We start from the raw sequence: 26858 nt of genomic DNA on the forward strand, positions 1-26858 counted from the left end.
ATGGAAGAGAAGGAGGCTTCCAGAGCTCCGTGAACCTGCCACAGGGAAACAAGATGATAGGAGAGCAGTTTGTCTCCTGTGCGCTTCTGTTCCATCCAATGTGGAGAGCTCAGAAAAGGGATTCCGTGCAGCTGGCCAAACTTCAGAACCACAGGGAGAGAGAAGTCCCTTATCAAGAGCTTGAAATGTTTGCATGTGAACTATCTTGGGCATGTTAGTGTGAACATTAATCATAATTTAATGATATTTCATACACAACTTGCACACTCTAAAGGTCACTTTAAGAAGGATCTGTGTGTGTGTGTGTGTGTGTGTGTGTGTGTGATGTGTGTGGCAGGCAGAGGACATCTTTCAGGTGCTGGCTCTCTCTCTTGTTCCTGCCACTGTGCTGCGTACCTCAGGCTAGCTTGTTCTCAAGCCTCTGGACAATTCTCCCCGTCCCTGCCTCCTGTCTCACCAGAGGAGTGTTTGGACTACAGATGTGTGTCACCACATCTGACTTTTTATGAGTTCCAGGGATCTGAACTCTAATTTCTAGGCTTAAATGGCAAGCCCTTTCCCAGCTGAGTCATCTCCCTGACCCTTTATGGGAGATTTTTAAGAAGTGACTACATGTATTGGAAATGCCACCTGACCTCCAGACAGAAAGGGTGTGTATATAAAACCTCATGAAAGAATGGTCAAAAATGAATGAAAAAAAAATGGGCATGAGAGGTCATGAACAAGGGGCCAACAAGATGAGTGAAAGGGCTAAGATGCTTGCTCCCCACCTGAGCTCTATCTCTGGAATCCACACGGAAAGGTGGTAGGAAAGGACCAACTCCACAAAGGCACCTCTGGCCTCCGAATGCACCGTGGCACATGTGTGCCCCACATATACATCACACACACACGAGAGAGAGAGAGAGAGAGAGAGAGAGAGAGAGAGAGAGAGAGAGAACACATGACCATGTTCTGTGATTTAACTTTAAAGGTTTTAAAAACCTGTACACATGAGCGCTATTGCCAGCAGAGGCCAGAAAAAGGGCATCAGATCCTCTGAAACTGGAGCTACGGGTCATCATGGGCCACCCAGTGTCAGTGCCAGGAACTGGACCCGGGTCTTCTGCGTGAGCAGCAGTTCCTCCTAACTTCTGCACCATCTCGACAGAGCTGTGATCTGATTTTTTAAGAAAGAATTCTTGAACAAATTAATTTTCTCATCTCAAAAAAAAAATTTTTTTGCCAAGTCAATGCATCTCTGCTCGTTCACGTCTCTCCATGGGCAGGCTGCCAACAGTAAAGGATTGTTACATCCAGAGATTTTTGCGCTTCACAGGGAATGGTAAATACATTTTGCTTATAGTGGCAATGAGATGGTGACGGTACAACTATCGGTGCTATCACTGCTATCGATGATGATGATGATGGCGGTGGTGGTGAGAGTGGTGATGATATCGATGGTAGTACTGAGGGTGGTGGTGATGAAGGAGATGGTAATACTGTTTAGTGATGGCGGTGATGATGACTATGGTAATGATGATAGTGGTGTGATGGTGGTGATGATAATACTGATGATGGTGGTGATGGCAATGATGATAGTAACGGTGGAAGTAGTACTGGTGGTGTCAGTGATGATGCTAAAGATGATGACGGTGATGGGTGTACCCTTGACTAGGTCTACCTGGGGTGTAGCTCCATGGTAGAGCACTTGCCTACCATGTGCAAGTTCCTTTCTTGTACCACAAAAAAAAAAAAAAAAACACACGCATAGCTACACATGGAAAAAAGAAACAAAAACAGCAAGGCCCCTTGGAAACACTAAGCAGACTCCTGGACCATCCAGGTGACACAGAGTAAAGGATTTCTCTCTTCAGTGCTTTTTGCAGGTCACACTTGTCATCAGAGAGAACAAAGACAACAAAAGGACAGCTAAGCTCTCAGATCTTCAGAGCCTTCTGGGGCCAAATGCAAATGATATGCAAATGGTATGCAAATGATAGGTCAGATGTAGGAGATATGTAGGGTTTCTCTGTGTAGCCCTGGCTGTCCTGGACTCGCTTTGTAGACCAGGCTGGCCTCGAACTCACAGACCCTCCTGCCTCTGCCTCCCAGAATGCTAGGATTACAGGCGTGCACCACTGAGCCTGGCTGAAAGATGAATTTACTCACACATATGATGTGTTCTATTGCATGTATGCTTATGCCAGAAGAGGGCATCAGATCCCCTTACAGATGGTTGTGAGCCACCATGTGGGTGCTGGGAATTGAACTCAGGACCTCTGGAAGAGCAGCCATTGCTCTTCACCACTGAGCCATCTCTCCAGCCAACTAAGGGAGCTTTTAAACACTCACTCATCAAGGCTGAGGGCTCAGCATTAAAGAGCACAGGCTGCTCTTTCAGAGGACCCGGGTTCAGTTCTCAGCACGTATATAGTGTCTCACAAACATCTCTCAACGCCCTCTCCCGGCCTCCGTGGCCAGTGCACAGATATGCATGCAGTTAAAACACCCATACATGGAAAATGAAAATACATCTTTAAAGAAAAGAATTAAAAACAAAAAATTTCAGCCATCTGGTCTGGCCACCAGCTGACGCTGACCTCTGGGGACAGGACATGGGCACCAGGAAGCCGTCACTGCTCAGAGTAGGCGGCCCGTGGCCTCCTGGCTGTGATCTCATCTCAATAAATGCCTCAGAGAAAACTAGCAGGAACAAGAAACAGAACCCCAGGATTAGGTTTGTTTCTTGCATCTGGCTTCCTTGCTGGCTAAGTGGTCCTTACAGAGACTGCTGCCCTCCCCAGGGAGTGTCTTGCCCAGCCCCTGTCCCGGCACCTGGATCCTTGCGAAGCATCTGTGTCCTCGGGCACCAGCTGGGACCCTGGGCAGTGCCCTCATGGATCACCATCACCGCCTCCATCCTGTGCTGAAGATGGAGCACACAGTGCCAATGCCAAGTTCAAAAATGTGGGAAAGTTTATTTCTCCCAGCAAACATTCCTGATTTGTAATGTGCTTTCTAAAAGCGGTCTCGCTGATCAAGCCCTTGCTATATTTAGCTGCAGCATTGAAAAGCCACGATCTTTATAAGGCGGTGGCCCACGAGATGGAAGCATTTAGCCGAAGTCTTCTTTAGGACCCCTTCACCCCAGCAGAGGGGTCTGGGCTCTCCCTTGCCCGGAGGAGGCAGGAGGCAGGAGGGCTTTTGTAAATTTGCATACTCACAAGCCTAGACCACAGGTCCCAGGAAGGATCCCTGAAGCCCTCACTCACGCCGCCTAGACACAGCAAGGATGTGCTCAGGGCTTTCATTCTGCTGTCCCTGAGAACTGTTTGCTCTGCCCCACGCTCACCCTGATGTCTCCCGCTGTCCTCCCCCGCTGAGCCAGCAATTTCTTCTGCTCTCTATGTTGTGTTCACATGTTCAGCCCATCCCAAGAGATAAACTAAAACACAACAAAGAGATTCCATGGGGCTAGCCTGGGCCTGCTCAGGTTGGGGGCGTGGATGGGCAGCCTGCAGAGTTGCAGCTCCTTGGCTGAGCTGCTCTTCCAGAGACTGTCCCAAGACTCACAAGCTCCAATAGAGGTTGGGTTGGACTCTCTCACACTTACCACCCAACATAACTCTGACTAAAGCCAGAGCATGTAACCCAGGTCACCGCTTGTGACAGCTCTGTGGGGCAGAGGCATTGGTGGGCGTTCCCTTCATTGGACATGTGACAAAAGTCAGGAGCTGGTGAGTCTGGTGGCTTTGGCAAAGTCGGTAGCAAGTGAAGGTAGAGCTGGGTCACTGGCTTCTCTCGACACGGTTAACGCTTCCTTCCCACCCCGCCCAAATATCAAGTCTCAGTGGGAGAGAAACTGGCCGGAAGCTGGTGGCAGGAGTGCCCAGAGGCAAGAACATGCCCAAAGAATGGGGTGGCGGGCAGTGGATAGGAGCCAGCCACACAGCGAAGGATAAGGGAGCCAGATGCCTAGAGCGGCCTGAGGCTTCCAGCATCTCCCACTGTACGTCATGAGGTTGTGAGTCAGATGAAAGCCAGCCCTGTCCATGTCCACCTGACCCATGAGTGCCAGGGTGTGGCCCTGCCTCCTCCAAGAGGACTTGAGAGAGACACTGCCCTGCAGCCAGAACACCATCGTAGCCTCCCTCCTCTGTGCTGGCAGATGACATCACTATCTGGGGACACACATCCTGGAAGGACAGTATGGAGTCTATCACATCCAGAGAGCCATCAGCAAGGATGACCTCGGGCTTCGTGACAAACGAAGACGAGTTGAACATAGTCTGATACAACCTTCCCGACTCAGCAGCTCCTCCCAGGCTCTGAGGTGTAAGGATGGAGACCGGAGGGTCCAAATGTGACCCCTGGGAGCCATGACCAGCCCCAGACCTTGCCCACCTAAGGGGCTCAGGATTCAGGTCTAGAATGCTGTGTCCTCTTGGAAGCTTGCTCAGAAGGGACCCAGTGTCCAGGAAGTGAAGGCTCAGCTGGGCATTATCTGAGGCATCCCTGCCTCGTCTCAAGGGTCATAACTGTGGTCAGGATAGCAGCCACTGACTGGCCCAAGAAGAACCGCCCAGTCTGTCATTCATGTTTTACTCGCCTTCCCACACCCTCTTCCTTGCTCAGGCTCACTCTCTCCCAAGAAGCCATCAAGTTCATAGCTTATCTTCCATAAGCCTGTGACCTAGTCTTCCTTGTGGTTACAGCCAGTCTGAGGTATTGGGGGTGTGAGGCAGGTAGACCAAGGGCTGGGGGAGAGGTAAAGTTGTTGGGTAGTGCTGGAGGCTGGAAGGAAGGTCGGACCCTGTCCTCAGCCTTCTAGTTTCTTCACCTGGCCCCCAGTCCCCACCACATGGTCCTTGTCATTGATCTGAGTAAGTTTCAATTTCCTGTGGGACCCTAACTCTCAAACCTTATAGAAAAAAGAGGCTCAAGGCCATCCTTTACCCCACAGCCTCCCCTTCCTCCTTCTCTTTACCCAGCACCAGTATAAACAAGGACACCCAAAGATCAAACTCCCTAACCTCCATGGTGCATGTACCCAGCTCACCCCCTAATCTGGTCTATGAGACAATTATCCATCTTGCCTGGGGACACTGGCAAGACACTGGATGCCATTTGAAGGGACAGGAAGTCCTCCACCCCAATACCAGGTCTCAGCCCTCCCTGAGGCTGAGTTGCTGTGAGCACACTGGCATCCGCCTCGGCCTGCAGACCTTGGGACCTTGAGGCAGGAGCGGCACAGCAGACCCCTTGTAAGTAGTTTAAAAATAAACTACTCTGAATGCATACCAAATGAATTCTACTTTTCCCACAAGGCCCTGTTCTTCCTGTGTAATAGCAGGTGATTTTCTCATTGATCTTTTATATTCTGTGAAACAGCTGTGATTGCAGTCACCACGAGGCAGGGCAGTGCACACAACTGAGGCTATCGGTTTTCTCATGCGTAGGTTTCTGTGGTGGAAACTTCAAGCTGCTGACACAGGGGCAGGCCAGCCCTGGTTCCCATAACAGTCACCCTCTGTGGCTCCTTCTTGAGCAGCCACTGACCCCTCCTTGAGATGGTGAAAAGGACACATGAGAATGACTGGAGTTAGTGGCCACACCCTGAATGCCCTAGACAGGTCTTGTTCATGTCCTAGAAAATATGTGTCAGGCCCTTGGCATCCAAAACATCTGGTCTACAAAACTCTTTGATAAAAGTAACAAAGGCCTCAGAGTCAGCGTGTCTTCTGAGACACAGCGCCTGGGTGAGTCTCATTACGGCGATTCAGAAACAGAGATAATCTGTCCCGAGTCAGAACAATACGGAAAGTGAAACTGGAAAGCCTTATAATCTACAGGGCTGGGGAGGCGACTCAGTGGGTAAAAGCTTGCTATGCAAGCTTGAGGACCGGAGTTCAGATCTCCAGGGCCCATGAAAAGCCAGATGCTGTAGAACCAGCAACTTCTGCAGAGCTGGGAGGCAGGGATAGGAGACTCCAGAAGCCGGTGGGTCAGCTAGCCCTGTGTGTGTATATGGAAGTAAACAACGACGGAAGATGAAGCCTGACACAGAGTTTGTCCTTTGACGTCTACATCATGCCACAGCGCACACACCTATAACCATACTCACACACATACAAACACACGTACACACAAGCACACGAGATTTTTTAAAAGGAAGGCTTATATAAAGCCACAGAATTCTGCTCTCCATCCAAGTCCCACCTTCCGGCAAAAGTCTCTGAGTGTCCATGCACATGGCACAGATATACAGATGTTTGCATGTACACACACACACACACGCATGCGTGTACTGCTTAAGCACACGTATTCATCATTATCCTATCTGTCGTCGCACTCAGTGGTCTCTGCGTGTGGGAAAGAGAGGCGGGCACGTACAGACAAAGAGAGGTACAAAGATAAAGAGACAGTTAAGAGACAGAGACAGAGAGACACCTAGAGAGAGGCAGAGAGGGGGACCCGGAGCGATTGGAGGAGATCCAGCCCTTCGTTCTGGTTGCGTGAGGGGAACCATAGTCTTCCTTCTGCTTCCTGCTAAACACAAGTGGAGCACTGTCTTAATTACTAGCAGAAATCCCTCCCCCTTTTTCTAAAGACAGGATCTCATTGTGTAACCCTACATGGCCTGGAACTCCTGTTTAGACTAGAGGACCAGGGTGCACTTGAACTCAGGGATCGACCTGCCTGCCCCTGTCTCCCGGGTACTGGGAAAACTGGCATGCTCCACCATGCCTGCTGGGAAACCATTTCTTGGTCTAGCTGACCTAACGATAACAGTAATGATAATTAATAATGAAGTCTATCCCACTGAGCCAGCCATACATGTGGGCCATTGGAGGCAGCTGGCTGGCTGTTGAGGACCCTGCGCCCTTCTTGTCTCCTCAGTGGCAAAGGAGCACATAGAGACTGACGCAGACTGGAGAGAAAACACCTTCAGAGTCCAATTCTCCAGCAATTTTGTGCCTGACAAAAGCTGAAACTGGATAGAACCGTTCTGTGTAAACACACAAAATAGATACATGCTCTTGCATCCATCTGCTCCTTAAAAGTAATGTTCTTGCCAACGCTTTCAGAGCTGTGACCCTATAACACCACCTCCGAGGAAGAGCAGCATTCAATCAGTTGTTTCTCCAAAAGTCAGTTGTCACAAGTCAACAAACACACACAAGACAGCATGTCAAACACCAGAAGGAAAAGAAAAGCACCCAGTTGGGCAGAACTGCCCACCCTCGCTGCTATCCAATCCCCTCCAGGGCTCAGGGGAGTTTCTGGTGCCTCCCCCTGCAGCTTTTCTTCAGCCTCGGAAGCCAAGGCCTCCAAAGATGCTGACCGGGTGCCGGAGAAAATCTCACTCTCTCTCTCCCCCTACTACACTGTTTGTTTATGTCCTCCGTAATCCACTGAACCAGTCAGTGAGAGGTTAATGAAAAAACAACCTTTATTCAGAGACGAGCACATGGGAAACATCCAATGGCAGCCCGCCTGCTGCCCTACTCCCGGTCACAGCCATCTGGGTCCTCATGAAGTCTAAGGCCACTGTGCATTCTCCCCCACCTCCCCACAGACCCTGCGGGAGGGACCTGGATTGGGCTGTAAAACAGAATAGTATCACATCCGCCCAGCTTTCCCGGCATCGACCAGCAGGGGACTTGACAGTTCTTAAGCATTCTTTGCACAAATCCTGGGAAGCGCTTGTTTGGTTGTTTTGTTCCTTGGTTTGAGACAGCTCTAGCACAGGCTGGCCTTAAACTCACAGCAATCCTCCTGCCTCTGCCTCTTAAGTACTGAAATTACAGATGTGCACGCCTCAGCTGTTGTGAGACTTCACTCTGGGCCTACACCCAAGAATTCTTCATTTTGCACTTTTCTTACTCCCCTTCCTTTCTAAACACTGGCACACTGTTTCTCCCTAAGTTGGAAGCTGGGCTGAACTGTGACCAACTTAATCAGATTTTTGTTGGTGCCCCGCCCCCCCCTCTGGTGATCCAGAGCTCCCTGGAGGGGAAGGGAGGGAGTACTGACTTGGGGTACCTCCGGCTGTGTGTGGAGAGCGCCCCTACCAAGCCTGGGGACTGTGCCATCCGCAGAGGCACTTCCGTCCGCACTCCCCCAGCCCTTCTGGTTACATGGAGTCCTTTACCATGTGAATCTGGAAAACGTGAGGGGGAAAAAAACCCAAAACCTTAGATCTTGAAAAGCTACAGAAAGAAAATTTCTGACCTTGGGAGTATTCATTTTCTTTACACACACACCCCCTCCTTTGTCCCCTGAACTCTTTTGGTCCAATAAAAAGAAAAGCGGAAGCTGGGTAATGCATTGATGTGCCACCGTTAGGCCGGGTGCATGGCCCACACGGGGTGCCTTGAAAGGAGCTGTTAGCCATAGTGAGAGGAGCCTGGTTTATAAGCCAAGAATAAATGAGCCCTTTGCTGTCTAGAAGAAAGTTTATCTGTTCACGGGGAACGCTGCCGCTCTGCCTGCTTCCTCTCAACGTTCGTTGTAAACGTTAACCAGGCCTACATCTCCCCCAGACCCCGGGAGCCACAGGTCACCCCCGGCGTCCTGAAGCCAAGGCCTGGGCCATAAGCTGAGCCTTCCATGGTGCAGCTGAACCTCCACTTAGTTCGCTAAGTCTGGAAGTCCTGCCCTCCGGGTCAGCAGGAGACTCGGGTTCCAGGGAAGACCTGTGGTGGGCCACAGTACAAAGCCAAGGCCAACGGGGGAGGGCCTTCGGGGAATGAATTGTGAGCGCTGAGTGTGCAGTGACCGCGTCCTCCCCCGACCGCTCTCCTAAATCTGCAAAGGTCCCAGTGGCCAGTTACGTCGTCCTCAGAGAAAGCCCCCAGTGCCCAGAGTTTCGCAGGCGTGGGCACGCTGCTCCAAACCCACAGCCGCCGGGGCAGAGCCGCGAGGAGACTCCTTCGCCCACGGGCTAGCGGCCTTGGCTCGCTGGAGGTGGGGTTACCGCGCGGGGCTTAGAGGCGGCTGATCCGCCTTACTGGAAGCGGAGCACCGCGGCCTCCGGGACCTGCAGAGGGAAATAGGAAAGGAAGGGGATTCCCAGCTGGGAAAAGCCGCCCTGGACGTGAGGGTCGAACACCAGCGAAGCGTTGAAGGGAGGCGGCAGGCCGGAGGAGGAGGCCAGCAGCGAGGCGGCCAGCGCCCCGGGCACGGGCTTGGGGCGCCCCGGGGCCTCCGCCTCTGAGACCGGCTTTGGCCTCCCAGCCAAGATGCTCTCGATGCTGAAGCTCTTGGTCTTGGCCCCCTTGGGGGAGCCGCTGGGGGCGGGGCGCAGAGGGGAGCCCGGGCGGGGTACCGCGCGCTCGCGCTGACCGCTGGCCACTGCCCCTGCGCCCTGGACTGTGTGGTCCGAGTCGGGGTCCCGGGGCTCTGGGCCGGACCGGGGAGGGAGCGCGGGCCGCACGGTGCCTCCCGCCGGGGACTGAGCGCGATCCGGAGCGCGCGGAGGGCGGGCAGTGGCCAGGCCGGGGCACGCTGTGTCGCAGCCCATCACTGACTCCGGCGGCTCGACCTGGGTGCGCTTGGCCTCCGGGGATCCCGCGGCGGCCTTGGGCTTCCTCTTCCGACGCCGATAATTGCCGTTCTCGAACATGTCCAAGCAGCGAGGATCCAGCGTCCAGTAGCTGCCCTTGCCCGGCCGCCCCTTCTCGCGCGGCACCTTGACGAAGCACTCGTTGAGCGACAGGTTGTGGCGGATGCTGTTCTGCCAGCCCTGGCGGTTGTCGTGGTAGAAGGGGAAGCGGTCCATGATGAACTGGTAGATGCCGTTCAGGGTGACCCTCTGCTCGGGAGCGTCCTGGATGGCCATGGCGATGAGCGCGATGTAGCTGTAGGGAGGCTTCTGCGGGGGCTCCGCGCGCCCCGGGCCGGCCAGCGCGGCGGTGGGGGCGAAGGCCAGGGGCAGCCCGGGCCTCTCGGGGCTGTACACGTAGAGCAGCGGCGAGGCCGCCAGGGCGGCCAGCGGGGGACCGAAGAGGTGGCTCATGGCGACGGCAGCCTCCGCGCTCCGCTGGGGGAGGCCTAGGGACTTCTCCGGGCGCCGCGGCCCTCCTGGGGAGCCCTCGGCGCGGCTGCCTCGCGATCTGCCGCTCTCCCCAGCCGCTGCGCTCTCTGTCCCTTCTTCATGGCTTTAAAAATGTTAAATAATTGTTGTAAGTTTGCTATTATGTGTTGACTTAGCGCTGGAAAATAAATTGTCTATGATAAACAGTCCTTGTGTTCTCAGCCCACCCACATTAATTAAAATTTCATTGCTGAAAATCTCCCAGCTCTTCCCTCCACGTGTCTTTTTGATACCAGCCAATCGGTTTCGGGGCTATTCCTCATTTGTTTATAGAATTAGTCTGTTGATAAGTCCGCCCACCCAAGTTGAATCAAGCTGTGTTTATTTGGAAAAATTTCCGGGCACCCAATATATAAACGCACTGATCTGATGTTTGAAATACCACGTCCACCCCTTGACGCTGTAAGCACAGTCAGCAAGGCAGGATGTGGAGGGACGGACGGGTGGCTCTCCCCAAGCTGGGTCTGCTAGGCCAGGAAGGAGGGCTGGGGGTGGGGGTGGGGAAGCCAGCGGGTACGTTTTATGCTGGTCTCGGGGAGCCCTTCCATTACAGATCTTTTTTCTCCCCCAGCTTAGCAGGCAGTGTGGAGATAGCACCCTTCTCTGCCTTTGGGGGAGCTGGGAAGACACTAGACACCCCCCACGGAGACGAGCGCTTGCTAAGGGACTGCCAGGTGGCCCACCTAACAGGGCTGAGGAGACTGAGAAAAGGGATGGACCCCAGGAGCCAGCCTTTCTGGAGGGGGAGAGCAGACAACTCGGAGCAACTGTAAATGGACAATGCACCTGGCCCCTAGCGGCCCTGAAGATTGCAAAGCAACTCTCCCTGGAAAGTGGGGGGAAGGCCTTTCTGGTCTGGCCAAGGTTGCTAGCAGGGCACACCATGGGGGGGGGGGTGGCAGCTGGCGGGGAGCGGGTGTTCGTGAATGTGGGTCTTCAGCTCCCTACTCTGTGCTTTCCTGTTTATAACAAGGAGGGGGTTACAACAGCTTTACAAGTGTGCACAGCTGGCTGGTGATTACATTAAGCATTTGTGAAGCCTGCATGCTGCCCCCCCCCCCCCGCCCACTGGGGGTGCTTAAGCAGCCCCCACGCCCGCTCGGCTCGTTTTACATTTAGCCACGTCAAGCTTTGAATCCAAACTCCTGGATGATGCTCCTTCCAAAGGAGGCGCCTCTCCAAGTGGCTCCCCTCCAGTGGGGTTAGGGACTCCGGGTGGGCTTGCGTGACCAGTCTCTATTTTTTGATGTCTGCCTGCGAGTGTTCTTTGAGAGGAAGTGGAAAGTGTGTGAAGGTCTGGGTTAGCAGCCGTCCCCCCCCCCCCAGTACCTCGCCAGAGGAGAGGGAAGTGTCTGGGGGTGCCAGTGGGTAGAGAAACAGCCTTCTGCGGCCCACTGGAAGGGGGAAGACACTCCGAGCGCCGATGAGGGAGGGTACCAGGCGTGGACCGGTGGCTAGTACACAGATGGCCTCTGAGTGCGGAGAAAAGGGATGATGATCCAGATACAGCCTTCGCGGTATTGATGTCCTAGCATCCCAGCGTCCCACCACCGCAGGGAAGCGAGTAAGGAAACAGGAAACGGAAGGTTCGCCCCGGTGAAACTCCATTCTCCATTTCCCTCTATGACTTCAGCATCGCTAACCCGAGTCCAGCGGGCAGCCCTGGCTGCCGCCCCACGTCCCGTCCCGCGGGAAGGTTGGTGCCGAGAAGGTCCGGGCGTGTTTCTCTCAGAACCCCGGCTTCCACCAGAATACACTTTGTAAATCTGGGGTGAAGGGCGAGGGTGAGCGACCTCACCTTTGCAACCCGTTCCCTCGCTTCGGAACTCGCTCTAACACACCCAGACCCAGAGGTAAGCCAGTGTCATCGTGCAATTAACTCCCTCACTTCCGAGCCCCCGCCCTCCCGGAGCTCTCCAAAGACCCCCAAGTCCAGCACGCACCCTTGACCCTCCCGAAAGCCTCTGCCCAACCCTTAGGCGAATCTGAGCTTGACTCTCCACAATAATAAACACCGCCCACTTGCGGCGTGGGCTGGTCGCCCGCGGAGACACGCCCGGCAGGTGGGCGGGGCGCGGACAGGAACCGGGGAAAGTTGAGAAACGCTCCGGCGGGATCGCCCGCAGTCTAGAGGCGCGGGGCCGACGGCTGACAGCGTCCCGCTCCGGGCGCGGTCGGCAGCCTGGGCTCTCGGGTGACACTGGCAGCCTTGGCCCCGGAAGGCGTGCTCTGGGGCGGTTACCGCGCAGGGGCGCTGTCCGGCCTTTCCGGGGACTGCCGCCCTAAGGCCGCGAGTCCCCGGAGTCTAGGAGCGGATGCGCCCTCGTGCGGAAGCTCAGTCCTCTGAACGCCAGCCTGGCTGGGTGGGGGAACCTGCAGGTGCGGGTGTCGAGGAGAAGGGGTTCCAGCCAGGTTCCTTAAGCATACCCTGCACACACACACACACACACACACACACACACCTATGTCCTGAGCTGGACAGTCAGTTGGGAGACAGCCACCTCCCTCCCAGGAGAACCCCGTGCTCCAGACGCCTGGGAGCAGAACCCGCAGCGGTTTCTGCGTGGGATGAGGACTGACGGCCACATTCTCACTGCTGGGACAAAGTGGATGTGCCCTGCTCCCGGAGGTCATGGGGAGGAGACAGACCCCCACCACCAAAAAAAAAAAAAAAACCCCAGCACCGGGAGGAGTGAGAGCCACCGCCCCCAGGCCCACCTGGGCCCATCTGTATTATCCTCTCAGGGTCTGCAGTTGTATTCAGTTGACAGTGTATTAGAACTAGCGCTGGGCCGCTGAGGTGACCACGTACTGTTTGGGGTGAGGACTTGGACTTAATGACTGCTTAAAGCCGCTATGGATGCCGGTGGAGGTGCCACTCGGTTAGGCGGAGTCAGGCGAATCTTGAGGCCAGCCTGGTCTACACAGAAAAACCCTCCCCCAACCCCCTCCCCTCCCCAAAACCCCACTGTGCACAAAGGGAATTGGGCACCACTGTGTGAAGTGTCTGTATTGAATAATTTCATTCCCACAGTAATTCTTAAGAAGCAGCCTCGGGCATCAGCAGGCTGAGGCAGGATGACCCCAAGTTCAAGATCTGTCTGGGCTGCACAGTGAGTTCCTGGCAAGTTGGGTATCCCTCAGCTGGTAGAGTGCCTGCCTAGCTTTCAGGAAGCCCACATAAATCAGGCATGGTGGTCAAGCCAGTGATCCCAGCACCTACGAAGCAAGAGGACAAAAAGTTGAAAGCCATTTTCAGCTACCTAGTGACTTTGAGGTCAACCTAAGCTACACGAAATCCTGTCTCAAAAAGGTGGGGCTGGAAGGATGGCTTAGTGGTTAGAGCACTTACTGTCCTGGAGGAGCCTGGCTCCCAGCACCCACACGGGGTGGGTCACAGCCACCTGCAACTCCAGCTCCAGGGGCCAGATAATAAAATAACAACTTTGTTTTTAAGGAAAGGGGTTGTAGCTCAGTGATGCGACACTCGCCAGCATGTGAGAAATCCTGGATTCAGTTCTCAGTCACACACACCGCAAACACACACGAATAAAGGCAAAACAGTTATTTTAATTTTTCAGACCAAGAAACTGAGGCTCCGGGTAGTCAACTTGTCTCAGATCTCCCATGAACCATATTACAGCAGCCACTCTGTGCACGGCCCTCAGGAACCCTGTGGAAAGAACTTCTCCTCCAGACCCTCCCAGCAGCTGTGAAAGACGAGCCTGAAGGATCCACCCATTCCACAGAACACGAAACTGAGGCTAAGTCACAGAGCAAGCCCCAGCTACTGCCACGTGGGTAACCGGCAGAACGGGAATCTGAAGCCTCAAATCCTCAAAGATGGATACAGTGGGGCCTGAATGCTCAGGTGCCCTCAGGGGCGAGGAAAGGGAGAGAGAGAGAGGAGGGAGTGGAGAAGTATGCAGCCCCAGCGTTGGGGCCTCTGGGGTACCCCCAGATCTTCACTTACAAACCCAGAAGACTTTTGTTTTTTTTTCCCTCCCCTTTTGAAAAGAGCTGCTTCCCCTAGGGGGTGTGCTGGGGGGGGGGGGGGAATGGCAGCTGGGTCTGGTCAGCTGATGCTAAGTGGGGCCCAGAGAGCGGAGCAGGGTTTTCCAAATGACATATTTATAGAGCACCTTGTTCCCAGAAAGGATGGGAAGGCTCCCAAGGAGGCCCCAGGGTTCGTTCACTACCCCACCCAAAGCCATGCAGATACGCAAGATAGCAGAACCCTTATCTGAGAGAGCTAACCATGCTGTGAAGTTGAAAGTGCACCCCTGTCCATTAAAACTCTACTTCCAAAGCCTAAGAAATATCACCTAAGAAACTGGTCCCCAAGTCTAAGGGATTGGGGTGGAGTTAGACTGTTTATGGGGCCTGAAATGGTGCTGGGACTTCATCAGCAGTCAGACTCCCTGGGAGCAGAGTGCCTGGGGAATAGCAGAGTCTGGGCCGGAAGGCCATAGCCTCCACAGTGGCCAAAGACACGTCCCAAAACACAGGACCGTACTCCATGACAGGACCCTACCTCTTTGTCAGCTAGAAGCCTGAACCTCTGTCCCTGCCCCTCCCTCCACTCCGGCTCTACACACACTCACAGCCCCAGGATGAATTCCCACACTTTAGGTAAGAGCACCTGAAGAGACAAGCTCCGCCGTGGAATAGCACCTATGGCACATTTTCCACCGTCATCCCTGCTGGTGAGGGATGTTGAAAAGTAGGAAGGCTAACACGAGTTAAAGGTGCCGTGGCAACTTCCCAGACACTGTCCCCAGTGAGGGCTGGTGGCTGCCAGCCTCCTAAATACCCTGGAAGCGTGCTACCCCCTTCCTTGCGTGCCTGTGTCAAAAAAGAAAACATTTCAAACGCCTTGGCAGTGGAGGGCAGGCGAGAAAGGCGGGTAGGGAATGCTTCTCGAAGTTTGGGAAAGCATTCCAAATATTTGGAGCTGGATGGCCCTCGGGGAGGCGAGGGGAGATGGCACTCTGGCTCTGACCCAGCCTGAATCGGAAATCTCCATCCTAGCCGAGCCAACCACTGACCCATCTTCAGGCACAGCTGTCGGGCTGGGCTGGAGTGTATGGTGGCAGGCAGTCCTGTAAGGATGCAGCAGTTTTGGGGAGGGAGCCGTGCAGGCTGGGAGATCCTAGCGCCTTCTCGGGATACTGGTCTTGGTGTGAAACCGTGAGGCATCTTCTCCGTGGCTTTATTCACACTTACCTGCTCTGGTTTACAAACGAGGTTGGAGATTCCCACCCCCACCTCCGGATTTGGGAGTGGGAACAAGGATGAAGGAGACACCAGTCAGCAGAGCATCGAGAACACTTCTCTACAATGTGAAGTGTTCATCAGCCTTTCCCAGATCCAGGCGGTAGAGATGCGGGGCGGGGTGGGGAGAGGCCCCTGGTAGGGCATCAGACAAGTGCGGCCCTCCATTTTCATCTCCTTCTAACTTTTGATCTTCATTTAGCTCGGTAAGAGAGAGGTGAGAGTGCTCAATCAGTCAGTCTCGGGATCTCTACGGATGCTCAGCTGACAGTGGTTCATGCCCCGAGGTGGAGGAGTTGAAGTCCCCGCCGGACACCCTCTGGACCAAAGTCGCTGTCAATGTTTTTCCTTTGCTTTGACAGACCGCCTGAGCCAGAGAATGAGGAAGGACGTGGCTGCAGATCCAAGCTGGTTTGGGGAGTGGTCTGGGCAGGGAGCCCCTGAAGTCTATGTAGGTGTGATGGTTTAACTTGAGCCGCCAATGGTAGAGCAACTCTGGATTGGGAGCGTGAGGCATGCAGGGGTCTCTGAAGACCTAGATCTGTCCAAACTGGCCGCGCTTTGGTCAGTGCACATGGTTAAGGCCAGCTGGCAGTTGGGTTCCATGAAGGTCTCCACCAGTGTTGGTTGCTGGGCTTGCTTTCGGGTTTTTTGTTTGTTTGTTTGTTTGTTTGTTTATCTGCCGTCTCTTTGTGATCTGCCCAGCCCAGGAATGCCTCTCCTTGGGTCATGGTTATCACACGAGGCTGCTTTTCAGTGGGCAGCAGAATCACCCTGGCAGAGAGCTGGCTGGCCTTGGGTTGGCACTCCAGGCCTTCCATCTCAGAACTCCGTGCCTCCCTTTCCCGGAATATCCTGGACTTGCCAGGGAGCAGAGCAGCCTAAGGAAGACCAGTGAAGGGCAGTGAATCAAGACCCACCTGTGTCCCCAGAGAAGTTTAATGCGAGGGGTACCCAGCTCTCCGAGTGACGGTTAAGACCCCAATATTGTGGCCCCACCATGCCTCCTTGCTACTGGCAAACATTGGGGGGGGATGCTTCCTAGTTTATCTGGAGTGGTGATGAGGCCCCTACACCTAAGGTGGCCAATGGGCTGGGCTGTGAGCATGTGAGCTCAGCGCAAACCTTAGGAACCGGGCCTTCTGGCACCTACCCTTCTCCTTGACCGCTCTGAGGAAGTGACACCCCAGACCAACATTTCCCAGGCCCCTATTTTCCACATTGCTACTCTAGGAGGACGGGGGAGGGTGTTGGGGGGGCTACAACTTGAACCTTTGTTCCTAGAAAAGACTTGCTTAGAGACGGCTGGGGGGGGGCAGGGGTGGGCATTTCTCCAGCGACCTGAGCCTGCCTGCCCGAAAGAGTTCCAGAAGAGTTGGCTTTAAGAAGCTCCCACCCCCAACCTCCTTTCTTTCCCTGGGTCGGTCACAAGGCACCAGGAGTTCCAGAATTTTAAAATGAGGGGAAGCTCGAAAAGAGACCCCTGGAACACCTGGGGAAGGAGAGCAGAGCAGCAGCTGGCAGGGAGGCAGGCCACTTCTCCTGGGGCCAGCGGTTTCAAGAGATCAGCAAAATGAAACCAGTGTTGGGAGGGACCAGAGATCTCCTGACCCCTCCCTAAGCTATCTACTCTGGCTCAGGAACCAAGGTCTACCTGGCCTGGGCCCCTCCACCACACCCTAGTCAAGCCCTCAGTTTCCCCACTTTATGAAGGCTAAGGAGGCATGGGCCACCGTCCGGCACTGCCGGTGGAAAGACTGCCTTACACATATGGGGAGAATTATCAGGATTCAGACTTCCCCTAATTCTATTTCAAAACAGCACACACATAAAACCTGCGCCTTTAACAATAACACAACAGGCGTGTTGTTACGGTGGCTGCCACTGAGCCAAGCAGATGACCTGCAAAGTAACCCCAGCCAACATGTTCTGTGCAGAAAGAACTTCCCCGAGCACAGGACAGGTAGAGGTTACTGGCGGGGGGTGGGGGGGTGGGGGGGAACTCTGCTGAGCGCCTCCAAACAAAGAAGTAAGACAGGCATCACCCCCAGGTCCATCAGCAAGGTTTGTCCCTTCCTTTTGCTTTTCTTTCTTTCTTTCTTTCTCTTTCTTTCTTTCTCTTTCTTTCTTTCTTTCTTTCTTTCTTTCTTTCTAAGAAATAAGATATCAAAATCAGGAAAAAAAATCTCCCTGTTATTAAATGCGCTGAAAACCAGACCCATTTCGGCGCTAAAATATCATGCTTTGGAGGGGCACTGGGGCTTCTCATTGTACCACGGCGCGGTAAACATTTGAAGCCCAAATTGGGAAACGATTTACACTGAAATTCACTTCTTATCTGATCCCAACGCTAGCCGTTAAATAGCAAACACCAATCCTCTTTGGTTTTTTGCTGGCCTGGTTCAAACACTAACAGACAAGAAGTCCGCATTTAAGGAAATGGAAGGAGCACAGACTCGCTCAGGCCCTGGCTGAGCGGAGGCTAGCTAGCTGCTTGCACCACCAACCATTGCTCTTTCTCCGTTTCTTCCCTAAACAGAGGACAGCTGGACGTCGGGATGGAGTGACACCGTTTTGTTTTGACAATTGGCAATAGTTTTGTGCATCCCGCAAAGCCCACTTTGTTCAGAAGCAGCTCTCTGCCCCCAGGCAGCCCTGTCCGTGTGTGTGGGGAGAAGAGTTTGTCTCAGTGGGCCTTGCGAGAAAAACCCCAGGATGAGATATTTCAACAAATCAAGAGCCCTGCTCTATTACGGAACAAACGAGGGCTCTACTGTCCTGTGACATTCAGGACACGACACGTACATGCTTCCACGTACCAGGCCACCTGACCATAAACATAATCAGAAGGAGGTTCACTACAACTTTTTTTCTTTTAATTCAAGAACACAAAGACACTGTCCGAACTTTGGGCAGAAAAACAACATGGGTTTATTTTAAGGTAAATACAACACTGAGACCACATAAAACAAACACAGATGAAGTTGAATTTTTAAAAGTCTTTTCGTGTCTTTTAGGAATACTCCAGATGGCGTCTACTGTACAAAGCCATCTACTTCCTAAATTCAAAGTATCAGATACTTGACCTCGTCATTCAACAACAAAAAAATAAATAATTATTTTCTTGTTTTTGTAAAAGACCTACAGTTGGGGGGGGGAACCTATTCATCACGGTACTGTGGGGAGAAAACCCACATAGGTTTCTTGAATTCAATTTGGCAGAAACGGTCGGGCAAGACGAAACCTTATCCAGTGGACACAACTTTAAATATTATATTAAAGGCTCTGGGCAACAGCAAAACAGCCTGGCTACTCATCCGCACTCGCACTCGGTTACAGAAGACACTCTCCGGAGACCTCATGCGCCCCTGGGGGGTCTCCACAGAAAGCCATTAGGGGTCCCTGTGGGGTTTGGTCCACAAGCTAATCTGTGAAGGCCCAAGGGGAGCGAGCGCAGCATCCGGGTACGGGAAGGGGATATTTTATTCAATTTTTTTCTAAAGCGGTATTTCGTTTGGCTGGGCCGCGTCCCGGCGAGAGGGACTCGCTGGGATCCCAGACACCGAGCTGCGGGTAAGTTACCTGCGAGTTGCACGGGGCTCTCCGCTCCCGGGTCTGAGAGAGGGGCGCGTTCCGTCGCTTTCTGCGGCTCGGTCGAGGAGGGGTCCCGCGGGGAGGCGAAGCCGGGGCGGGCCCGGGGCACGGGCGGGCGACCTGGACGCCTCAGTACTTGGTGCAGTCGTAGGAGTAGGGGGCCGAGTGGCGGTAGAGGGACGGCGCGGCTCGGTAGGGCAGCTGACAGCTGGCGGCATTGCTCACCTGCGACTCGCCGAGGCCCGAGCTGTCCAGTCCCAGGCGGTGCGAGTTGAACATCTCCCGGACGTTGGGGAAAGTTTGCTGCTGGGCCGCGAACGTGTGGCCGGGCAGGTGGCTCAGGTCCCCGCCGTGGTTCAGGTACCAGGAGGTGGCCTGGGCGGCGGGCTGCGGCGCGGGCGGGGGCTGCGGCGCGGGCGGCGGCGGCGGCGGCGCCTGCGGGTGGAGGTGGCCGTGGTGCTGGTGGTGGTGGCCGCCCGAGGCCCCCAGCGCGCCCTCCTGGCCCGCCGGCGCGAGGTTGAGGGCGCCGAGCGGGGAGCCGGGGCCGCTCGGGTGGTCCGACAGGGCGTCGTCCAGCGCGGGCGGGACGCACACGTGCGCGGGCCGTTCCGCCCCGGTGTAGAGGCTCATGGCCCGCATGCTGCACTGGTAGCCCGCGGGGCCTCCCGCCGCCGCCGCCTCCAGGCCCTGCGCGCACGGCTGCGCGTAGGCGGCGGGCGGCGCCGCGCCGTAGGGCAGCGCCAGCGGCGGCACCACCAGGCCCGCGGCGCGCGCCGCCGCCGGGCTCAGCTCGCCCCCCGGGGGCGACGTGCGCAGCGTCATGATGGTCTCGACGCTGAAGCCCGGCAGCCCGTTGGGCGCCGCGGCGGCGTGGTGCTCGGGCAGCGAGCCGTCGGGGGAGCCGGCGGGCGTGGAGGCGGCGCTGCGGGGGCTGGCCCGCACGGCGCCCTCGGGGCTCAGCGTCTCCACCTTGGTGATGACGGGCAGCGCGGGCGACGCCGCCTCGCTCTTCACCACCACCTTCTTCTCCGCCTCCTTGGGCCCGTCGGCCAGCAGCGGGGTCCCCGCCGCCGGGGCGCCCTTGGCCGCGGCCGGGGGCGGCTCCTTGGCGTGGGCCCGCTCCTCCTTGTCCTTGGGCACGTCCTTCTTCTTGAAGCGCCTGCGGCGGCGCAGGAAGCTGCCGTTCTCGAACATGTTGTAGGAGTCCGGGTCGAGCGTCCAGTAGCTGCCCTTGCCCGGCTTCTTGTCGTCGCGCGGCACCTTGACGAAGCACTCGTTGAGCGACAGGTTGTGGCGGATGCTGTTCTGCCAGCCCTGCTTGTTCTCGCGGTAGAAGGGGAAGCGGTCCATGATGAACTGGTAGATGCCGTTCAGGGTGATCTTCTTCTCGGGGGCGTTCTGGATCGCCATGGTGATGAGCGCGATGTAGCTGTAGGGCGGCTTCACCAGGTCCTTGGGCGCCGCGGGCTGGTGGTGGTAGGGCGCGTAGGAGCGGCCCATGCCGGCGCCGTACTGCTCGGGGTGGCCGGGGTAGACGCCCATGGGGCTGGCCATGCCCCCGTAGCCGCCCGCCGCCCGGTAGTAGTTCTGCTCGCTCAGGTAGGGCACCACTCCCAGGGCGTTGGGGTCCGACACGGAGTAGCGCGCCTGCATGCTGCGTCCCCGGCGCCCGGCCGCCGCCCCGCGCGCACCGACTGCGGCCCGCGGCGGGCGAGGCCCGGGGCGGGAGAGCGGGGAGGCTCGGGGCCCCCCGGGCGGCGCGGGCGGCCCCGCGGGCCACGCGCGGAAGGCGCCGGCGCTCGGCTTCAGCCGACCGGGCGGCTCAGCATCCTGGAGGGCGCGCCCCGGGCGGCCTCCCCTCCCCACCCTCCGGCCGCGCGCGCTCGCGGTCCCGCGGGTGGCCGCCCCGAGCCGGCGGCCAGGGCAGGGCGCCACGCGTGACCGCGGAGCGGCGGCGGCGGCGGCCGAGGGGACGGCTGCTCTCGCGGCCCCGGCGGCGGAGAGGCCGTCCGCGGCGTCAGCGAGCCGGGGTCCGGAGAGGCTGCCCGGCCAAGCCCGGAAAAAGCAGCGAAGTCCCTTTTAGGGATTGGGAAAAGTTTCAAAAGTCTTCTGGCTCCCAGCGAGTTTTTACTTTCGACAGGCCGCGCCCCCTCCGGGAAGTTCGCACCAATCGTCCGGCCGCTGCCGGAGGGATGTGGCCAACCAGAGCGAGGAGCGCTGGAACCCGGCGGCTCTAAGACCCAGGCGCTCTGCGCCAGGTCGTCCCCCCCCCAACCCCTGCTCGAGTTAACTTGAGGACTTTTAAAAATAAGTTACATCTTATTAAATTTTATTTTATTATCACATTTTGTTTAACGAGGCCACGTGTCCAGAGCAAAAATAAATAAATAAATAAAAATAAAAATAAAGAACCCAGTTCCTCTGCAAAATAAAAAGAGATTTAGGTTGAAATAGAAAAATCGAATTGATGGAGTTGGGCAAAGATCTGCCCTGACCAAGACCTTGTAAGTAGCGACGGGGCTGGAGAGTTTTCTCATTGATGAGTGGAGAGGCGGATGATTAGATTTGCTAATTATCGCGGCCTAGCTGTGACGGGTTCAGAGCCAACGAGCCGAGCGGTGGGGTCTCTGGAACGCCGGGGTGGATGATCCACAGGACGCTTCCAGGAACCCACGGAGGAGGCCGGGTCGTGGAATTCGGCTCCCCTGGGCCCCGATCCGGGGTCGGCCTGGAGAGCCGAGCTCGGTGGGAAAGCCGAATCGGGAAGGTGACACCTTGAGAGCCGTTGGTCCTCGGTTCTCCCTGCGGCTTGGGTGACGGCCCCGCGTCCTCAGCCCATTTTGTGGGGCTCGGCGAAGCCCACCGCTGGCTCGCTCGCTCTCCCGGTGTCCTCTCCCGCGTAGACCAGGGCCAGCCTCCCGGGCCACCCATCCCGTCTGCGCTCCCTTCTCCCCAGCTAGGGAACTGCTCCGGCAGGCCGTCTCCCGCGCGGCCCGAAGGCCAGGCCAGGGCAGCCGGCCCGGCCGGGGTCCCCGCCTGGCGCGGGGAGCCCCGGGCCTGCTCTCCACCCCGGGCTTTCGCGCAGGAGACACAGGGAGCGCGGCAGTGCGTGGCCTCCGACCCGCGCCCTCTGCCCGCGCCCGGCCCGGCGCGGACCCCACTCCAGGGCCAGCCTCCCTGGGGTCCTGGAAACTGACTACCTATGTTTAGGTCTGGTTGGTTGTTTCGCTGGGTTTCGAGAAGGTGAGCTGGGGACCAGGGACTCCTTGGAGGGCCTGGGAACTGCGGGAGGTTTTCGTGGCCAGCGGCGATGCGCGGGGACTCGGAGCTCTCGACCTTAGAGCCTTCTCCTTGCCGCCAGGAACCCCGGGGACAGCTTGTTTATTTGTGGACTGCTTGTTTATTCCTTCAACACCTCCGGGCGTCCAGGGAGCCCTGCTTGCCCGCTTCCCCGGAAGCGCTGGGATACCCCTTCGGGAAGGCACTTCGCTCGCAGAACCTTCTGGAAGTTGTTGGTCCGGTTGGGTAGGGAAGAAAGCGACAGATAAAACTTTTGTTTCAGTTCTACAACCCCCCAACACACACACACACACACACACACACACACACACACACACAGCCCCATTAGATTTTTCAGCAAACGGCTGTTAAGAGATTCGCGCTCTCTTTTTCAGCTTTGGCGCCTGAGCAGGCAACGTGACTGGCATCACCCGAACTATCATTGAAACTACGAAATAAATATTTGTGTGTATTATCTTTGATTCGATAACCAGAATTTAAAGCAAAGAGCGGCACAGGGCCCGCTGACCTGAGGTATCTTGGGAAACACATTTTTGTGGATTCTTGACACGTTTCTCTTTCCTGCTTTAAGCAGCAAAGTAAGGCTTCCCGGGTGCACACTTTGGGTGCAGGTCCGGGACAGGGTTCAAGCCTCCCCCTCTACTCTCAGGGCCCCCCTAAGACCTTATTTTCCCAACGCGTTCATGCTTTTTGTTTCTTAAAATGATTCTGCAGAGAAAATGTCTTTTCCCCCCATGAGGGTCGTGGCAGGCAGCATTGAGTTTTTCCTCACGATTTTGCTAAAAACTCTAATCATTGATCAAGGACTTAACCCACCTCCACCCCCAATCCATGAGCCTCCTGAAGAGGCACTATTTACTCTGCTTTTAGGAGGTGTGTGTGTGTGTTTGTGTGATGGGTGTCTGTGCCTCTGTGCGTGTCCGAGTTAAATAGTTCTATCAAAGCACAGGGCAGAAACCAAATGACTGGTCTGACTATGGAATCTCAATTCCAAACGGCCCCTTTCTGCCGGGGTATGCCCAGGTTAAAACCCGTGTCTCCTAAGAAGAACTTTGGTTTAATTCTCAGCTGCATTGACCTTGGGGAGGCTCGGAGAGGTGGCAGGGATGTTCCCTGGCCCTGCACCGGGGGTTGCCCTTCCGCGGAGCACACACAGAGGTGTTTGTTCCGGTTTCTTAAACACCTCGCTCACACCTGGGCTTGGCAGGAACCGGGTCCTGGCTCCGGCAGCCTGCAGAGGCCTCAGCCCTCAGAGTTGCTACATTCTTGCTGGTTGCCTGCGCCTTCTCTTCCTTGTCTTGTTGTCAACGTCTCGAAAGCAAATCAGACCCCAGAGGGGCCTATGTGTTCGTCAAATAATAAGCGATGAAAAGGCCAGAGGGGTGCCTCCCCCGCTTCCCGAGGGCCCCTCTTCCTCTGCAGGCGCCGAGGCTTCGTCACCTGGAGGTGCCCGGTACACTCCGCGGGTGATGGTGCCATCGTGAGACCAACTGGGGAACTACCGCGGAAAAAAAAAAATTTTTTTAAGGGAAAGCCAGACCAGGATTTGGTTCTAAAGAAGGTGCTGACACCTTGTGGGCGTCACGGTGCTTTGCACCGCAAGAATTAAAAAGCCGGCAAAACCTCAGAAAGAAGGTAAGCCGACTGTGCTTGGCGCTTGGCTTACAAAAAGCCAATTTCCAAATGAAGGGACTCTGGCCAGCTCAGCTGTTAGATTACATTCCTAAAGGTCCTCGAAGGTCTACTCCATTATTTGGTCACTTCCTCCTCCTAAGGCTGACTACCAAGGTTCAGCCATCCAAGTATTAGAAGTCCAGCAAGCAAAAGCCCTGTTTGGTTTGCGTAATTGACATGCTCATTTAAAATATACTGCCTCATCCTATCCCATTCTAACACAGGCCTCCTCTTTTTTTTCTCTCTCTCTTCTTAAAAAATCTTCCCTGCAAGGTCATTCGCTGCTGGTTTTCCGCCTGAGTCAGAAAGCAGCCAGTTTAACTTGCCGTCCCTGCTTAATAAAGGCTCTCTCTGTGGAAACAGGTGTTTGGATGTGGTTTGTGCCTAACCCAGGGTCCTCTCGCGACTTTCACCAAAACTTTGCCATGTGTCAAGACTGAGAGACAGAAACATCTTTGAGTCTTCTGGAAGTTTCCAGGGCAGCAAGGAGGTTCTGCATAGGCGGGCTGGATTCACCCTCCTATGGGTTGCTGAACAAATTGCCTGCTCCCTGCTGCGAGGTGTTTTGGGAGAGCTGGGAAGCTGAGCAGAGAGCTGACTGGTGAGATGTGAGGTGAAAGGGCGGGTCTGGAGGTCTCTGCTTTCCCGGCCCAGCACGGACCAGTGCAGATAAGCTGGGTCTGTAGATCTCTGCTTTCCCAGCCCAGCATGGACCGATGCAGATAAGCTGGAAACAGACTTTGTTCTCAGCTCCTTGTTCAGCATCCTTTGGGGCCAGGAGATGCCTTTAGTTTTAGGAGCCAGAGAGCAAGAGTCCCAGTTTCCCGAAGGCTACGTGGGAACTGACCTGTGGGCTAGACACAGGCAGAGAATCGCCCCCCAGGGAGACAGGGTCTTATCATGTAGACCAGGCTGTACTGGAACTCACAGAGATGCATCTTTTGTTTTTGTTTTTGTTTTCTGGGTGCTGGGATTAAAGGTGTACATCAGAGCTCCTATCTATCTAGCTATCTAGCTATCTATGGAGACAGGGTTTCTCTGTGTAGCCCTGGCTGTTCCTGGAACTCACTATGTACACCAGTCTGGCTTGGAATTCAGCCGTGTGCCACCACCACCCGGCCTCAGAGCTACTTTTTAAAGAACCTTTGAGAGTCAGCTTCTGGAAATTACCTTTCTCGGGGCAAAAGTCGCAGCCCTTGACGGATTCAAACCCATTTTACTGAGAATGACTTTTCTAGAAGTTGAGGTGCCGAAGGAAGGGGTGAAGTTGGGAGTTTCGAAAGACATTAAGGAACCCCAAGAGCTACTCGCAGCACTGGATGCCAGGCAGCCAAGAGTTCAGATGCACAAAGGGCAGGGCTGGGGGAACCGGAATCCAGAGTGCGTGTTGGACAGCCATCGTCCCCAGATAAAGATTCCTGTGTGAGATAGGGCTGGTGCTCAGGTAAGAACATGTCCCGCCTGTAGCAAGCACATGTCAAAATATTTAGGGCTGATGTCATAGTCTGGACAAGTGTTTAAAGTGTTTAAAAGGGATGTCCCATGGAGCATTGCGATTACCTGGTACACCAGGCCCTGGTTTCCATCCCAGCGCTGCAAAAGAAGGGAGGGAGGGAGGGAGAGAGGGAGGAAGAAAAGGGGAAAGGAAGGGAAGGAAGGGGAGGAAGGAGCAGAGGGAGGGAGGAAGAAGGGAGGGGAGGGACAAGGGAATACTCAATGATGACATCTTAGCCTGTTTTCCAGCCTGGGCTAAAATACTCTGACAAAGGCAATTGCAGCTCTTCAGTTTACAGCAGCTCCAGCAGCTCCAGCAGCAGCAGTGGCCGGCAGTGGTGGCAGTGGCGGCAGTTGGGAGGCGGACATTACTTATCACAGAGCAAGAACTAGGCACACTGCGGCCACAGTGAAGGAGGGAGCAGGGGCTGAAATCATGGATGCTAGTGTTCCTGTTTCCTACAGTCCAGGATCCAGTCAGGGAAAGGCGATGCCCATGGTTTGGTCCTCCCGCCTCAACTGACGGCATTGAGATAATCCCCGCAGGAAAGCTCAGAGTTCCCTCTTCCAGGTGACTCTAGATTCTGCCAATCTGACCTTCAACCCTAACCGACACAGGTGACCCAAATAGGAAGGAAGAGTCCCGTAAATGTGACAAAATGGTGGCTTTTAAATTTATGATCTCCGTTGTAGCCGTCTTGCAATTTTTCTGTAAGGTAGGAAAGTTTCAAAATCAAAACATCGTTATAGCTCTGGAAATAGGGGGAAACACCACAGAAAGCCAAAGTCTCTCCACAGCGGTTAGTGAAGAATGTTCATCAAGAAACTCTCAACGTCCTCGCTCCCACTCTCCCGAGGTTTTCTAAAACTCCATCCATGAGTAGCTATGAAGTTGTGAACCCCTGTGACTCATCCTCCAGGCTAAATGGGCTCCTGCAGATCTGGACTGGAAGGTCAGAAAGGAGCATACCCTTCCTAGGGGTGAGGAGAGAAAAAGGTGCTGGGAGTGAAAATGATGTGGAGGTGGATATTTGGTCTGGGATTTGCAGTGTCTGGACTGAGGGTTCCCAGCTAATCCGAGCTCGGAGGTGAGCCAGACTCAACTCCCCCAATTCAGACTGGTGACTCAAAGTGGCCACTAATATTGATACTGGGACCTCACAGGGACAATAAGATGCTGGAGGACTGGGTAGAGCAGGGGCAGAATGGACCCCTGGGGGTCAAGCTGACCTTGTACCACAGGACTCTCTTTATCTTTAGGAGTGACAAGGCCAAGGTCACCTTCAACCTGCTTCAGTCGGGACCCTTTTCAGTCCCATTGCACCTGCTGAGGCTTTGGCTGTCCATCAAGTTCAGGTACCTGCTCCCTAGCCACCTCCTCCGAAGCCTCCATTGAGGACCACCTGCATGCCAGCCCCTACGCACATACACACACTCCTTA

General features: G+C 55.3%; 2 protein-coding genes across 2 annotated transcripts; both read right to left on the reverse strand.

The window, feature by feature from the left end:
- Positions 1–7413: 7413 nt before the first annotated feature.
- Positions 7414–11057, reverse strand: Foxl1 (forkhead box L1). The gene has a single exon (XM_060391853.1). The coding sequence runs from the start codon at positions 10001–10003 to the stop codon at positions 8993–8995; it is 1011 nt and encodes a 336-aa protein (XP_060247836.1). The 5' UTR covers positions 10004–11057; the 3' UTR covers positions 7414–8992.
- A 7205-nt stretch (positions 11058–18262) lies between these two features.
- Positions 18263–21049, reverse strand: Foxc2 (forkhead box C2). The gene has a single exon (XM_021641528.2). The coding sequence runs from the start codon at positions 20600–20602 to the stop codon at positions 19079–19081; it is 1524 nt and encodes a 507-aa protein (XP_021497203.1). The 5' UTR covers positions 20603–21049; the 3' UTR covers positions 18263–19078.
- Between the last annotated feature and the right edge of the window lie 5809 nt (positions 21050–26858).

Source organism: Meriones unguiculatus, chromosome 10, assembly GCF_030254825.1.
Source record: "Meriones unguiculatus strain TT.TT164.6M chromosome 10, Bangor_MerUng_6.1, whole genome shotgun sequence".
Taxonomy (NCBI): domain Eukaryota; kingdom Metazoa; phylum Chordata; class Mammalia; order Rodentia; family Muridae; genus Meriones; species Meriones unguiculatus.